Source organism: Leptodactylus fuscus, chromosome 1 (assembly GCF_031893055.1).
Source record: "Leptodactylus fuscus isolate aLepFus1 chromosome 1, aLepFus1.hap2, whole genome shotgun sequence".
Lineage (NCBI taxonomy): Eukaryota > Metazoa > Chordata > Amphibia > Anura > Leptodactylidae > Leptodactylus > Leptodactylus fuscus.
In genome coordinates, this window is record NC_134265.1 from 90,750,879 (window position 1) to 90,768,387 (window position 17,509).

Here is a 17,509-nt window from a genome sequence, read left to right on the forward strand (position 1 = left end):
TTTCTTCTACTTCAATTCTAATTTTGTTATAGCTGATGCAAAGGTGTAAGGTCACATTCCGAACCAGTGACCATAAAACATATGCACAACAGTTTAACCCTGTAACAGTCATATTAAAATTTCAAAAATTGTCCCAAAATGTTTTAAATTTTTTTTTTAATTGCCGATTTTGAATTTAATCGCTGAAATAAATATTAATGGCACATAACGCCGATGTCATATGTACATTTTAATCCTTTAACAATTCATCACATTTTAGTCTTATACCAGTAACATTTTATCCGCTCTGCATTCCTGTGGTCATAACTTTTTACATTTTATTTCAATATAACCTGGTATTTTGTGGGTAGATAAGACTTTTTAATGAGTTTTTATTACTTTTTGTTTTTGAGAGGTGAGACGGTCACAACAGTTGCACGGACTGGAGCATATAAGGTGTTAAATGGCAAGTGTGCTTCTAACTGATAATGGGGGGGGGGGGGGGGGTTTAAGGAATAAAAAAAAGTCCATGGTATCCCCTTCCCCTGGGGTTCTCTTAAGTGCTAAGGACAGAAGAATAACAAAATCATTTTCTCCTCTCCCTGCCGCTTGTGTTCTAGCGCACACTGTGTAATCAGAAAGTGCAAGGATGTGCACTTTAACTAGTGATATCTCTAAATCTATGGGGGCTACAAGATCCTTGGCTTTAAAGGGATTCTACCATTAAAACCCTTTTTTTGTGGATAAGACGTTGGAATAGCCTTTAGAAAGGCTATTCGTCTCTTACCTTTAGACGTGGTCTCCGCCGTGCCGTTCCTTAGAAACCGGTTTTTACCAGTATGCAAATGAGTTGCCGCTGCCAGAGAAGTGTCTCCAAGCGCCGCCTCCTTCTTCGTCCGCTGCGTCATCTTCAATGTCTTCTTCCGGCGCAGGCTCGTAACTTCTATCAGAGCAGAGCAGACTGCGCAGGTGCACAGGCTATGGTAAAATGGCCACTAACAATACTGTGCAAGCGGTCATTTTACCGTGACCTGTGCACCTGCACAGTCTGCTCTGCCCAAGGCCTAGAAGTTACGAGCCTGCGCCGGAAGAAGACATTGAAGATGACGCTGCGGACGAAGAAGGGGGCGACGTTTGGGGACACTTCTCTGGCAGCGGTGGGGACACCCCCACCGCTGCGAGAGAACTAATTTGCATACCGGTAAAAACCGGTATTTCTAAGGAACGGTGCAGTGGAGACCACGTCTACAGGTAAGAGACGAATAGCCTTTCTAAAGGCTATTCTGATGTCTTATCCACAAAAAAAGGGTTTTAATGGTAGAATCCCTTTAAAACAAGATCAAGATCGTGGATCAGGTCTTGCAGCTCCAGAGTTAGAGCAGTTTAAAGTTACAGTGTTGCTGAAATTGGGTTCGCCAAGCATTGCTTCATGATTATTATGTTTTACTTGCTGGATTGTACTTACTTATTACCTTTTCTTTTATTAAAATTGCTTACATCAGTGGTGTGTGGCATTCTTGTCCTCACTAGAATGAGAACCCACTGTAAAACCAGTACGATCGGTCAATCACTGCCCTTTTTTGTTCCCTTGATCAGGCTGAATAGAGGCTATAGATGTTGATGGGATCATTGATAAGTTTAGACAGTTTCCTAAATGTGCCCCATTGTTGAATAATTTTAGTGGCATAGAGTTGAATGCAGCCCTGGACTATGGAAATACAAGTAGTAAAATGTATTTATAAAGTTCTTTAATGCTTGATGTAGATTACATGACAACTATAGAATAATAATTGATGGCGAGTCTACCCTTGAGTTTTTGGCATGTGCTGCTAACTGAAATCATATATCACCAGCAATAAAGTATACATTCACGGTAAAATGATAAGAAAGCTAGTGTAAAGTTCTCCTCTACCAGTAGACTCCATTGGTATAGATATCCTCAAGTTTTTGAGAAAGAAAAATGGCAAACTAGAATAAAACACTGTTGGTACCCTTATATGACATAGTAATTAAAAGTCATACACATGGTTGTACTGTTCACTTTCCTGTATTTTTTTGTTTTAATGTCCCCCCTTTTTTTAATTTTTTTTTTTAATTTTTTTTTTTTTTTTTATACCAAGGATTTTAATGTTTTGGTCATAAAAATAAGAACATAAATGCAGTACCAAAAAAAAAAAAAAGCTGCTGTAAAATTATAAATACATGACAAAGTCTGCCAGACATCTTGGTACATAGAACTATAAAACTTCTCTGGTGCCACAGTATATTCCTCAACTGTGTGTTGACAAGTTATATCCGTAATACATGTTAATATTCAGCTCAGTACATATCTAATAACTCACTTGGTAGACAATCATTTAATGCAAGTAAAACGTATAACTAGGCAGATTGCCAATTTCTAGCCACTACTGTCCAAGTTGCTGCATGATGTCAATAAAAATAACATAGGATACCCACTGTACAGTTTTATTTTACTAGAGCTATTCACAGCGAGCATACCTTTCTTTGACAAATCATCCCAGTGCATATAAAGCAATGGAATTCATTTTTGGCAAAACATGACTTCAAAGCATTCTGCGAGCTGTCTGGGAGGTTTGACACAATAACACTGGAAAAGCCTCTGTGAAATAGAAGAAGCCTATCAATTTTTTTTTTTATAAAGATGCAAATAATATTAAACCTCAATATTAAAATATAGTGCTTTTTAATACATGTTTATTCGCAGTCGTAGCTATAAAAATGATTTGGCATTTTAAGATCACACATGATTTTGGATTGGTTTGGAGACCAAAAACGTCAATTCATTGTTCCAATTATGCCCAGTAGTGATATATCTGTCAAATATATTGGGCATTCATAATTCATAACTATATTAAAAAAAAGAATGAAGAATAATGACAAAAAGGTACAGATCATGCCCACTATTAGGTAATTGTGGTAATGCTTTCCCTAGGGGGCCTACATTTTTATTAACTATTGTGTACCCTTTGTCTACAACAATGAATTCAATTACTAACACCGTAAAATACCTACTTAAAAAGAAAGAGTCCATTAGGTTACTAGAAAGTAGTGAAACTGCATGGACATGAAGTATTTTGTACCTTATAAAGCAGTAATAGGTAATAAAAAAAAGGCTGAACATTTCGGCTCCTGCATCATAAGATAGTAAGTTCCTCTTAAATGCAAGTAATAGGAACATTTCAGACATTCAGTAAAATGGTTATGGCTTAAATTTTGTGAATATATATAAATATATATATATATATATATATATATATATGTAACCTGTACTGCTACATCATGGATGAAATTGCATAAGTGTATACAATAGAGAATATTAGTATAGTTGGTATATGAATAATGATCAACCATTTGCACAGTCATCACCAACACATTCACTATTTCATTGTACTAAACTAGTGACACCGAGCACAACAGATGGTTGATATCTTAAGTGAGTCCAATAAGACCCTTTGCTTGGCATTGGCAAAACAGTTACAGAACGTGAGCTTGAGTAAAACCTGTAGGATACTGGGCTTATGTCCAGTATGTTGCCTGCAAGCATTACCTGTCTAAAGAACACAGAAAACAAGGCAAAATGGCAACAAAAGCAGCAATGCTTGGCTTGAAAAAAAATAAAGACAATCTATGAATAGGTTAGTTGGATGAAGAGGTTTCTGGATTTAGAGGGGTATGCCAAAAGTGACCAGTAGACATACCATAAATCGGTGATGTTATACCCATAAAAAAGTCTTGTATGTCAAAAAGATACTATGCAAAAGCAGGTGTTTGACAAAACACCTTGAAAAAAAGAAGTTAGAGCACAATGAAGCACCTAAAGAAAAAAAATGAAAGAGTGCAATATCCATTATGTGGGGCCACAGTATGGAGGGAAGAGATCAGGCCTCACTTAAATACTTTCTGACTGAAGGTAGACTGTGACTGTAAAGGCACTTTAAGGAAATGGTTAATGAAGGACCTACTATGGGAAAAGTACATAGCAGGTGCTTGATGAGAAGTGGCCCTTACTACTAAAAACACTGCTTGTGCACAATGAGTACTCTTACAGAAAAATGCAATTTAAGTAGTGGGTGAAATAAGGCCTTTCCCCCACTGGTTAGTCAGTCAGATGCGAGAAAATGGGCATGACTGCCTTGCCAGTCCCAAAATGCAAAACAGGTTTAACATTTAACCATTTGTAAAGTGCATGTCAATGTTTTCACTTTATCTTTACACCTGGCATACCTGTGCTATGACCATGACATAAGATCAGCATCAGTTACATCCTAATGTCTACGTTACAATTGGCACTAGGTATAAACATTTTGTCCATACAATTCTCCTATCGGGCTCCCTGATCTTCTAAGAAAGTCTTTCTTAAGTCAGGACAGAAAAGGAAAGCACCATTATACTGTGTGAATGCTAAGAGTGCAGATATTCACATTTAAAGCCTATCCGCATTCGCTTGGGATCTATATGAACGACTACACAGTTATGAAGACAGACCAGATAGAGTAAATGGGTAATGACCATAGCCACAGTCTGTGCTGTGGAGAGAAATTGTTCCCATTCTAATTTAAGCATCCACCTTATTACTTCCGGTTGCCAATGAATAAGTTGCACCCAGTGTGCTATATACACACTGATAACAGGGAGCTGTCAGAGGGGATAGAATGGGTCAGCGTCATGATAGTCTTATTAATGGTCTCTACAAGATAAAGCTGTAGAGGTAAAGATGCTTCATTGTGAAGAGTGAACCAGTTCAACACTTTTATAATGCAGAGAGGACTAAGGTTTTCCAAAAGTTCTTGAATACTTAATTAATTTAACTGTGCAGAGGGATTTCAGACCAATTGTTTAAATGGGCAAAGCCAGGTCTCATGTGTCCCCATCCTTCTTCACATTCGTTTGCCTTTTCTCAAAATTAGATTCTGTAGGAAATAAAGAAAGTAAATTAACACCACCAGCAGAACATGTACAAACATTCTTGTATATTTACCACCCCTAACAAATTCTAATCTGAATACCAATCAATCAACTATAACATTAAACCTGTGTTCATACACTGCAGCGATTTCTCGACATACAGATTGGTACGTTATTCAAACTGACTGCAGCTAAAAGCAATTAGACCTCCAGAAATCAGGAGGACCGAGGCCTTGTGACTGAAGCGCCAATGGACTTGCATAGGCAGATCTACATTCACTTCAATAAAGCCAATGAAAATTTGTCAGCAGCCCCTCTGAGGTAAAAGGAACGCCGGCATTGGCAATTCCCTCACAAGGAGACTCTAGGGAGATTTTTGGACCCCTGTTCTTCTGATAGCTCTCGGACCAGTGTGATTTGAAGCTTATTCCCTATCCTGTAGATAGGGGATAGGTGTCTAGTGGCACAACCCCTTCAAGTACCTTGTAAAAATGGTCTAAGAAAAAAAAAACAGGTGAACCTGAGACAGGGTCATAGGCATCCAAGGCTCATTGACAGTTCTGCAGAGCGAAGGCTAGTTCATCTGGTCTGACCTGACTGAAGAGCTAGTGAAGAACAAATTGAAGTAAGGTCAAGATACCTCCAAGTATAGAACAAGTTTTCAAATGTATAGTACACATGACTATGAGAAACTTTATAATATATCTTATTAAATATGTACGCTTCTCCACTTATCAGGCTGCTCTTCTCCTCCTTATGTTCAGTCCACCAGTGTATCTATATAGCATTCATACAGCCTTTAGTCATACACACACAAAAGTCTATGGAGAAGAGATGGGAAAGAGGAGGCTACCTCATTCTGTGCTGTGGCAGAGCCTTATCTTGAAGATATAGCAGCTCTATCACTCAGTGTGGCAGAGTCCTCCCCAGCAACAAATTGTTGACTTGACCTTCAAGATCCAAGATCTCCATCTGTGGGATATGCTGGAAAAACAAGTCTGTTCCATGGAGGCCCCAACTTACAGGAGCTACCAAACATCTGCTAAACCTATAGGTGCCACATATTACAGGAAACCTCTACAGGTCTTGTTTCCTTCCTTCTGCCAAGACATCTCATACCTTGAGTCAGAGCGGTTTTGGCAGACTTACACAAACAGGCAGTTTTAATGTTATGGCTGATTGGTCTAAGTCAAGCATACTATTATTATATGGAATAAAGACAGCATGAACTTGGCAAAATACAAATATACATGAAAACTGTGAAGCCTACATTTCCAGTCTGTGGTGGAGATGCAGCGGTTTACTTCATCTGAAGCTTTTTTGCTGTTGCATAAGGCCCACATTTTCATATACTCTACCGGCATCTTCTCTCATGCTGTAATAGAAGAAACAAGACATTCGGGTAGTTATTCAACCGAAAGAGACAGGAAAAAATGCATCTGTACAATGCCGTCCCAGGGTAGCTGTACTTATATACTAGTTTCATACATTATGGTTGCTACAGACCCCAGAGGCTGAAAATCACTCAGAAATTATGTTCATAATTACCAGATTAAGCATCCGGATATCATTTCATAGCAGGAAAAACATCATCTCAATATCCATTCATATACTAGCTGCAGAATCTCTCTACCGCTACTGCAGAATCATGAATGGTGAAAACCGCCTGAAGTTATCGCAGTAATTGCCAAATCAAGCATGATATTAATGATTATATAGATAAACCAAGCAAAAATAGGGCTTAAGCAAAAAAAAAAAAAAAAGTAGTTTGCTTCTTATTCTCTGAAGCACATGAATAAGAAGGTTCCAGCCTGTAGAGGTGGCCTTTTCTTCAATTCTGAAGATTGCAGAGATGAAAACATATGAGCATCACTTCATTTCAAGGCAAATTAGGTCTCTGTATAATCTCAAATGTCAAAGGATCCACCAAAATGGGATAAAACACCAATATGTATTAAGCCTGTCGTGGAGATTTCCTTGTATATAATTGATAAACTCCTTAGCAACGCAAACTAATTTAGAATAAATTGTGGTAGTGAAGTCACAGGACTCCTAGAAGAAGGGTTGTCTCTTAAAGGCAATTGCTCTCCATATTCCTTGCTAGAGCATATGACATCATTTGGTTTAATGCACTAAAGCAGAGTCACAGCTATCTCTGTATGCACAGTCGTAGAGAAGAAGCCGTCTGTCATTGCTGTTTCTATGTTGAGAAGGAGGCATCCTATCAGAGATTTCAATGGATAAATGACAGATTAGTGGGCTCCAGATGGTGGCCAAACTACTCGCCAATCCAACTGAGAATTTGCAAATGATAGCAAGAATGTTCAGTCGTGGAAAAGCAAACAGAAGTAGCGCATGCAGCGAAGTGACAAGATAGTTGCATACGTCAATGTCAACACTATCTGCATCCTCAGGACACAAAGTGGAATACAATGGTAAAGCAGGAAGCTTTAAGCTTCCTTCTCCATCATTAAAGCGGCATTCTACAGAGAGCTCCATGGAAATGGGGCTATGGGAAGGACTTTTTTTGTGGTATGTGAAATACTATGTGGGTGGCCACTGGGGAACATTATACTGTTTGGGTGGGGTGGAGAGGGGCACTGGTGCCTAAAAATTTGTTTTGGCTCCTAAATAACCATTTAGGAACCAATGGCTCATTTATTTTTTTTGTAGTTTGGAGCACTAGGTTATACTTGATCTTTTCACACAACAATTGTACAATCTGAAGGCAGCATGTTATAGAGCAGAAGGAGATGGCCAGTTTGATATCAAACATTTTTCTTGTGACAGGTTCCCTTTAATGATCATTATATAATACTTAATTTCCTGTCTGTTAAACCAGTGGGAGTCCAACTTCTGAAACCTCCACTGTTCACTTGAATGGGGTTCCAAGTCTTTTTCCATCAGCATGTCTACTTTAAGAGTTATATGGCTTGCCACAGTTCCTTATACTTCTATGGGAGGTACAAAAAAGTAAAGCACTGCCACTACTTGAGAGGAGAATAACCGAATTGCAAGAAAAATGTCATTTTCTAAGAATATATAATTAATAGGTGAGATTATTTTCTTTGATCCTCCATATCTTGAGAAGAAAATGGATATCCACAGACCATCTGAAGGACAATTATGCTGTGACATTGGATCGACTTCTTTATAGTACATTTGACGTCCTTGGTCACATTTTATAGTGTATACTTCATAGTACACTACATAAATATATAATATGCCTATGTCACAAGATGGATAATATGTTTTATGCAAATAAACTCTACTTCTATTTGGCCAAGTTTCATTTTGCAATTATCCAAACACATTCTTGGCCAAGATTTCCTTACTGTACATAGAGCAATTGATCAATGTTGGTTTCCAGGCATTCATTTGTCTACTCATTACTCAATAGTATGACAGAAATAAAATTAAGACTTCTTCAAAATTCTTCAAATCCTCTGTCCAAAATTAGTTTTTCCAAGTTCATTTATTTCAGCATCTATAATTTCTGCCATATTTCCCAAGTCAAGAGACCTGTATAAGTCATTGATACGGAGAGGAAGTAAATTGCAGCAGGCAAGAATTCGCTTTCAACAACCCTCGAGAACCATACAGAAATAAAACTAATGTGAACCTAAAATGTGAAGTAGCGTGTACCGACTGCTTCTGTGGGAAAGACAGTCAAGTGTAATAAGTATACAAATAATCATGGGCGGAAAGTTGCAACCTTAAAGAATATCTCCACTTATGGATGACTTTTCGGAATAAGCTGCTATATATGTGTAAATTGTTCCATATTTCTGACTAACATCCTGCACTTTATAACAGTTTTCCCCTCTACACACACGACAGCCCATCTCCCTCACTAACAATCGGCAAAGATATTATACAGTAGTACTCTATAATATGTGAACAAAACTGATGACTAGCTGCAGGAGGGTCTGTAGAGGTCTCTGCTTCTCCCCATCAGCTCCTCTACCCTCCTTCCACCTTCTAAAAAGACTTCTATGGGCAGTTCTTTTGGATGGATACAGTCTTCGTATGTCACCTATAGCATTTTAAAAATGGCTAACTTCTTGTAAGATGATGGCTGTGTGTCAGCTTCAATAAAACTATGATTTCACCCAAACAACTTTATGATCTACTTTGTCCATTTTCTGCTGGGGGAGCAGTATATCAACCAGGGACAGAAATAGACTTGATAGGCTGATCAGAAGGGCCAGCTCTGTCCTGGGGAGCCCCCTGGACCCAGTACAGGTGGTGGGTGACAGAAGGATACTGTCTGTGGTGAGCTCCATGCAGGAGAACAAATCCCACCCCATGTATGAGACCTTGTTGTCACTTGGCAGCACTGTAAGTGATCGTCTTCTTCATCCCAAGTGTGAGAAGGAGCGCAACTGCAAGTTCTTCCTTCCAACCGCAACCAGGCTGTATAATGTACATCAGACCAAGTGAAGATCACTCCGCACAGAAAACTAAATGACTTTGAAGTCTTCCTTCTTTCTTTCCTCTCTTCCTTAGCTGCTATGGACTCCTAGCATAGTTTCTCTTCTCAGATTATGAGTGTCTACTTCCGTAATATATTACTGTGTATTATCCTGTATTTGTATTACTATGCTGCTATAACATACTGAAATTTCCCCACTGTGGGACTATTAAAGGATTATCTTATCTTAACTTTAGTGAAATGTGTATGAGAGTCTTTAGCATGCCCCATCTGTAGCAAACATGTCGTGGCTACCCGGAAATGGGGTAATTGGCATGAGCCTCATGGGGTTTTTTTTTGCCTTCCTCTGGATCAACACTATATAGGGATTGTAGGGTTATAGGTTGCACTTGGTGGACTGATGTCTTCATCCAACCTCATCTACTATACAACACTGTCACTAACTTTTTGTATTCCTTCTAAGAAAAGTTTCTGTTTTGCGGTTTTTGTTTCAGTCTGTTTGTTACCAATATGCACACTAGACAAGATAACAATCAGGTTCTGCTGCTCTTCTGCTATTGTTTTCCAGCTGAAATAGAATATATAAAGTTCCTTTGCTCCTATATCTGGTAAACACAATTGGCCCATTTTCACAGTATGGAGCTCAAGCTAATCACCATCTGAAAGGCTTTCTAGCCTTATTTTGCATTCTTCAAGAGTGGTGATATGATAGCATCTTATCCCTTGCTGCTTTCCAAAAGCAGAACTACAACAAGGGGAAAAAAGCCTTTTAAAAACTGAACAGCAATAAAAAAAATAAAATAAAAAGATAAAATAGTGTTCCAATTAAAAGCTAATCTAAAAATGATATTAGAAGACTGCAGAATTATCAGTGCCCTGTTTTTTGTACTACCCATTGCATATATAGCAGAAGAGGAAATTGTTACGGATTATTATCAATTAGTTTTATTGTGAAGTTCTATAGTTAAACTTGCTTTAATATGTCCATGACAAAAGCCGTATACGATGTGTGAACTTAAAGGCAAAAACGGGAAAATCCAGGGAGGCTGGGGTAAAATGAAAAACGATGTGATACTCACATACCCCTGGGTTTGGCATCAGGTCCCATGTCAACACTAAGCCAAATGTGAACTGTCACAGATGACTGCCACAGCCAATCACTGGCCTCAGTAGTCACATGCTGGCTGCCAGTGATGTCACTTTAATATGTCACTGGCACCCTGCATAAACCTACATCAATGCACTTGAGGTGGTAAGGGTTATTACACTAAGTTTACCTACAATTTACCAATTAGCAATCAAGACCCCATTCCCATACCAATACCCTATAAAAATATAAATTTTATTAGATACTGTGTAAAAACAATATGATGCCAATAAACAATGTGAAAATGAAAAGTTGATAACATCACATCCTGTATTTTATAAATGTGTATTTCAAGATGAACCAAATTGTCAATCTATTAGAATTCCACTGCATTGAAACCCATGTTAGGCATGTTAACATACAGGATGCGATATGAGTCACTTTTAATTTGCATATTGTTTGTGGGCAACATAGTAATTGTCTTTAAACAGTATTTAATAAAAGTGATATTTTTATAGGGTATTGGTGTGGTACCCACCAGTGATAGGGCCACAGTGATATAGGAGCCGCCTCATTTCCAGCTCAGACAGTGTTGTAATAAGATGGAACAGGGGACACGACACCATAACCGACCCAGGAGTAGGAGAGTTTTGTTTTTTTTAACCCTAGAACGCATACGTGGGGCCTCGCAGGCCTGCCAGGTTACTTGTTTTCTATTTTCTGTAAAAGTACTTTAGTTTGAATTTTGAAACTCTAGGTAATCCTCAGGTATATAGTTGTTAGTAATTTCCAGTTATTCATATATTTTTATGTTACAGACATTTCGGTATAACAACCTTTTTTTGAGACTACCCCATATTCACGCACCTGGGGCCTTTTAGGCCTGTTTACAATTATCATGGAATAACTAAAAAAAAAAAAATACTTTTCAAAGTTTATTGCAAAGTAAGGATGCATTCCCACTAGTGCTGGGGTCCGCCGGGACGGGATTCCGTAATGGATCTGACCTCCTGGTGACCCCAGCTAAGGCTGGCGGACGCATACCTGGGGCCTCGCAAGCCTGCCAGGTTACCTGTTTTCTATTTTCTGTAAAATTACTTTAGTTAGATTTTTGAAACTCTAGGTATTCCTCAGGTATATAGTTGTTCATATACACTCACCGGTCACTTTATTAGGTACACCTGTCCAACTGCTCGTTAACACTTAATTTCTAATCAGCCAATCACATGGTGGCAACTCAGTGCATTTAGGCATGTAGACATGGTCAAGACAATCACCTGCAGTTCAAACCGAGCATCAGTATGGGGAAGAAAGGTGATTTGAGTGCCTTTGAACGTGGCATGGTTGTTGGTGCCAGAAGGGCTGGTCTGAGTATTTCAGAAACTGCTGATCTACTGGGATTTTCACGCACAACCATCTCTAGGGTTTACAGAGAATGGTCCGAAAAAGAAAAAACATCCAGTGAGCGGCAGTTCTGTGGGCGGAAATGCGTTGTTGATGCCAGAGGTCAGAGGAGAATGGCCAGACTGGTTCGAGCTGATAGAAAGGCAACAGTGCCTCAAATAGCCACCCGTTACAACCAAGGTAGCCAGAAGAGCATCTCTGAACGCACAGTACGTCGAACTTTGAGGCAGATGGGCTACAGCAGCAGAAGACCACACCGGGTGCCACTCCTTTCAGCTAAGAACAGGAAACTGAGGCTACAATTTGCACAAGCTCATCGAAATTGGACAATTGAAGATTGGAGAAACGTTGCCTGGTCTGATGAGTCTCGATTTCTGCTGCGACATTCGGATGGTAGGGTCAGAATTTGGCGTCAACAACATGAAAGCATGGATCCATCCTGCCTTGTATCAACGGTTCAGGCTGGTGGTGGTGGTGTCATGGTGTGGGGAATATTTTCTTGGCACTCTTTGGGCCCCTTGGTACCAATTGAGCATCGTTGCAACGCCAAAGCCTACCTGAGTATTGTTGCTTACCATGTCCATCCCTTTATGACCACAATGTACCCAACATCTGATGGCTACTTTCAGCAGGATAATGCGCCATGTCATAAAGCTGGAATCATCTCAGACTGGTTTCTTGAACATGACAATGAGTTCACTGTACTCCAATGGCCTCCACAGTCACCAGATCTCAATCCAATAGAGCATCTTTGGGATGTGGTGGAACGGGAGATTCGCATCATGGATGTGCAGCCGACAAATCTGCGGCAACTGTGTGATGCCATCATGTCAATATGGACCAAAATCTCTGAGGAATGCTTCCAGCACCTTGTTGAATCTATGCCACGAAGAATTGAGGCAGTTCTGAAGGCAAAAGGGGGTCCAACCCGTTACTAGCATGGTGTACCTAATAAAGTGGCCGGTGAGTGTATTTTTATGTTATAGGCATTTCGGTATAACAACCTTTTTTTGGGACTACCCCATATTCACGCACCTGGGGCCTTTTAGGCCTGTGTGCAAATAACACAGAATAACTCAAATAAAAATACTTTTCAAAATGTATTTTACAATTGCAAAGTAAGGATGCATTCCCAGTAGCGCTGGGGTCTGCCAGGAGGGGATCCGTAATGGATCTGACCTCCTGGTGACCACAGCTAAGGCTGGCAGATTCCTGCCATTCCGGCAGCCTTAGCTGGAGTTACCAGGAGGTCAGATCCATTATGTATCCCCTTCTGGTGAACCCCAGCGCTACTGGGAACACAGCCTAAGGGCTCGTTCACATCTGCGCCGGCACTCCGTACTTCAGGTTTCCGTTTCCTGCACAAAACAGAGCCGGTAGATGGAAACCTGCAGGAGGCTCTCACCCATTCATTTGAATGGGTGAGAAAGCTGTCCGGCCTTGAGTGGCGGTGAGCGTTTTACGCTCTCCGCCGCGAAACCGGGATTTATAATCTGGACCCAGAGTCAGACATGCAGTACTCTGTCCGGATTTTAAAAAACGGTTTCGCGGCGGAGAGCATAAAACGCTCACCACCGCTCACGGCCGGACAGCTTTCTCACCCATTCAAATGAATGGGTGAGAAAGCCTCCTGCAGGTTTCCATCTACCGGCTCTGTTTTGTGCAGGAAACGGAAACCTGAAGTACGGAGTGCTGGCGCAGATGTGAACGAGCCCTTAGGCTGTGTTCCCAGTAGCGCTGGGGTTCGTCAGAAGGGGATACATAATGGATCTGACTCTCTGACACTGAAGTTATTGTTATACTGAAATGCCTATAACATAAAAATATATGAACAACTGGAAATTACTAACAACTATATACCTGAGGAATACCTAGAGTTTCAAAAATCTAACTAAAGTAATTTTACAGAAAATAGAAAACAGGTAACCTGGCAGGCCTGCAAGGCCCCAAAAAACCCTTAGCTGGGGTCACTAGGAGGTCAGATCCATTACGGAATCCCGTCCTAGCGGACCCCAGCGCTAGTGGGAATGCATCCTTACTTTGCAATAAACTTTGAAAAGTATTTTTCTTTTAGTTATTCCATGATAATTGTAAACAGGCCTAAAAGGCCCCAGGTGCGTGAATGTGTAGATTTCTATGGGTGCGTGTTCTAGGGTTAAGTGGGACAGCCAACAGCTTTAAGAGATTCACAAATCTCTCAGGCCGTGCGCCAGTCTGGCTGTTTATAAAGATAGCATATGATACGCCAAACTTAATCAACTTGTTCCATTGTATCTACTGTAACCACACTACAAAAGGAAAAAAAAAATCTCTATGCTACAAAGAGTGTTGAGTGTACACTACCATGCATTTTTCTGCATCTGTTTAGCAGATTAATTTAAAATACCATATATACTTGAGTAGAAGCCGACCCGAATATAAGCCGAGGCCCCTAATTTTACTACAAAAAAATGGGAAAACTTATTGACTCGAATATAAGCCTGGGGGGGGGGGGGGAATGCAGCAGCTACTGGAAATTTTCAAAAATTAAAATGGACGGAGTTCTTGGGTGCTGTAGTTGCTGGGAAAGCAGTGATTTTCTAATTTTATATGTATTCTAGGGAAAGGAGTGATTTAGAACTTTTATTTTATTTATTATGTTTTATGGGAGATTCTATACATTACTATTGCGGCTGGTCAATTTTTTTTTTCTTTTTTTGCTTGACTCGAGTATAAGTCGAGGGGGGCTTTTTCAGCACAAAAACTGTGCTGAAAAACTAGGCTTATACTCGAGTATATACGGTATATGCTAAAAACAGATCCGATATATATGCCAATTGAAGGGCATCTGTATATACAGGATTTTACGTATTGAAAAAAAAAAATTGGTCTGTCTTTTTTTTCTAAATTGGACAAAGCATAGTCTAACACCCTATAAAAACATGTCTTTCAGCTGGCATCATGCTAAACAGATGCATAAAACATTATGTAAATGCGCCTTAATTTAGCATCACTCCAGAAGTATATATCTGTAAATGTGAACCTGAACTATTTCTAGACCTTGTTGCCTAGGTGGTAACTGAGGCGGAGACATAGAAAAAAAACTGCAGCGATTTATCAACCATCCTCAAAGGGCATGTCACTAACTAAAAAAAGTAATGAATTCATAAGAAACTCCAGTGTTAAAGAGGTATGTTCAAGATATGTCAGAAATCTGATAGTGTCACATTGGGTCCCGGTAATGGGACCCAAATGCAGATTATATAAAACAGCGGTCACCCTAACCACATCTTGTCTTTTGACACAGGCTCTGGGTGTCGCACCCAGGCAGAGAATGTATATAAAGGTGGCTATACTATTTACACATTTATTACATATCTTCTGAAAGCAAAGACTGTGTTCTGTGTTCTAAAATGTCACTACATGTAGGATGAGTAGAGCAACAATATGTTTTGTTGACCCATGAACCTGGAATCTAGACTCTATTAATCTTGCATGTTAGTAATTGAGATGACAATTCAGGTAATATAGCATATAATATAATAAACAACTAGGCACACAACATACACACAAACATACAAAGGTGCATCACAACACTTGTACAACACTGTTCAACTTACTCTGGAAGTGTGGGCGTTGGTAATGGTGTAGGGGTACAGGGTGGCAGCGGGCTCTGATCCCCTGCTGTCTGCTCTGAGAGGGAGTATTTTATATTTGTGTACTCGTGTCCTTTTCTCTTACTTTTCTAGGAATAAAAGAAAACATATTTCCAAGAAATATAAAATAGCTTTGAGCAAATATTCATTCTTCAAACATATCTATAGCCTCTGTATTTCTATGACTGCAGCCAGAACATCATCTCTCAGTCTTAGATTAAAGATACAGTTGGTTTGTTCCAAGGGCTAAAGCCCTGAGTGACTGCATGAGAGTTAACACTTTGATTTTAATGTGAGCATATTAGACCAGGGGTTCCCCCTTTATCTTTTAGTACCTCCTGGAGAGTCAAGTTAAATGATGCGCGAGGTCAGGATTTATTTTTATTTATTTCAAGTACAGCCCATGCACCATTTACTAAAACTACATATAAAAGGGCTTATTTTTGTGATAATATAATACATATAAAAGGGTTTACTCCATCTGTAACAAACAATTATAATAATTAATAAGATAATACATTAATATAAATTGTCTGTACTTGTCTGTGTTGATCTAGTATGGCAATTTCGTTTATTCAAGGGGAAATATAATGGCGTTTCTTATCTTGGATCATCAAAGAACACAGGCACAACATTCAAAGCAAATGAACATGAATTTGCATGGCCATTTCCTTAGAGCCAAAGGGTCTACCAAGTAAGAAACTTAGAATGGCTTTATCCTGCACTATAGCACTGCTACAAGTAAAGTGTCAAGGAGCTAGTCATAGGATTCCTGTACGTTATGAAGACCACAGAGACAAACTAACAAAAATATCTTCCCATACATGGCCATTCAATATGTTTAGTGTTTTACAGCTACCGGCAGGTGCTCCAATTTTCCAAGGTCTGAATCTGATACAAAATTGATTTTATATATATATATATATAATAAAGAACATAAAATCTATTACATAAAGTGCTACAGAATATTAATCTATCATTTAAATGTCCTAAATCAGACAGAATGCACTTTTCTGGAGCAGGCCTACACTGGACTCCAGAAGTGTGGGAAGTACGGATTATCCAATTTAAAGACGACCTTTCACCACCTACACCAGTTCTAGTTCATACCATCTGTTAATAGGTGCCGCTACAAGGATTCCAGTGCAATTGGAATTTTCTCTCTAGCCCCCTCAATTCATGAGCAATCACTGCAGTTAGTTTTGGTGCCTGATGTACTATTTAATCTCTGTAATGTCAGAAGGGCAGTGTCCAGGCAGGGAGAAGTGATTCAGAGCTACAATCTAAGGTAGGCACATATCACATTGAAAGCAATAGGTAAAAAAGCCTCCCATTGAGTTCAAAGGGTAGCGCACGTAAGCCAGCACCCATTGAAGTCAATGGGATCTATTTTGAAGAGCCTCACTCTGACACGTGTTTAAGTGTCAGAATGAGCGGCGTGTTACTCCGTGTGAACAGAACCTAACTGTGTACCAGAAATCATTTTCTCTATTTATTCTTATGAGATACTCAATGTCTCATAGGAATGAATAGAAAAACTAACTTCCAGGCCACACAAAAGATGCTGAAAGATTCAGCCACTTAAAGTGCATGAAGTACAGCAGGAGATTGTAAAAGAAAGGGTAACTTATGAATAAATGTGCCATAAGACGACTACTTGTACAGCTATTTACACCAATATTTCTAGGAGTGGTTCTTTAACAAAGGGGTTGTCCAGGCTAAACTTTTAAAGTTTAAATCTGCTGGGGCAGTGGAAAAAAAAAATGCTCACCTGTCCCAGTTGCTCCGTTGTTGCCCCGCGCCTCCTGGTTTGTTTGCTCTCCCAGGTCAATTCTGCACAACGCCGGAAGACGCCACGGGAGCAAATGAACCGGGAGGCGTGGGAGGACACCGAAGCAATGGAGACAGGAGAGTATGCATTTTTTAATTTTTTTTCACTGCCTCCAGCTTAAACTTTAAAAGGGTTGTCCATTTTTGCCCTGACAACCCCTTTAAGTTCCAAAGACTATATCTTCAGCTCAACAATGGTACCCAATTTGGAAT

The 17,509-nt window shown here is 39.6% G+C and overlaps 1 protein-coding gene across 1 annotated transcript in view; it reads right to left on the reverse strand.

Moving 5' to 3' along the window:
* Window positions 1–1,278: 1,278 nt before the first annotated feature.
* PTPN11 (protein tyrosine phosphatase non-receptor type 11) overlaps window positions 1,279–17,509 on the reverse strand; it is a 50,959-nt gene continuing 34,728 nt past the window's right edge. Inside the window, exons 14-16 of the mRNA XM_075273481.1 lie at window positions 15,431–15,555; window positions 6,176–6,280; window positions 1,279–4,910 (exon numbers count right to left, since the gene is read on the reverse strand). Coding sequence (XP_075129582.1) covers window positions 6,211–6,280; window positions 15,431–15,555 — 195 coding nt within the window. The 3' untranslated portion in view covers window positions 1,279–4,910; window positions 6,176–6,210. The remainder of the gene's footprint in view (window positions 4,911–6,175; window positions 6,281–15,430; window positions 15,556–17,509) is intronic.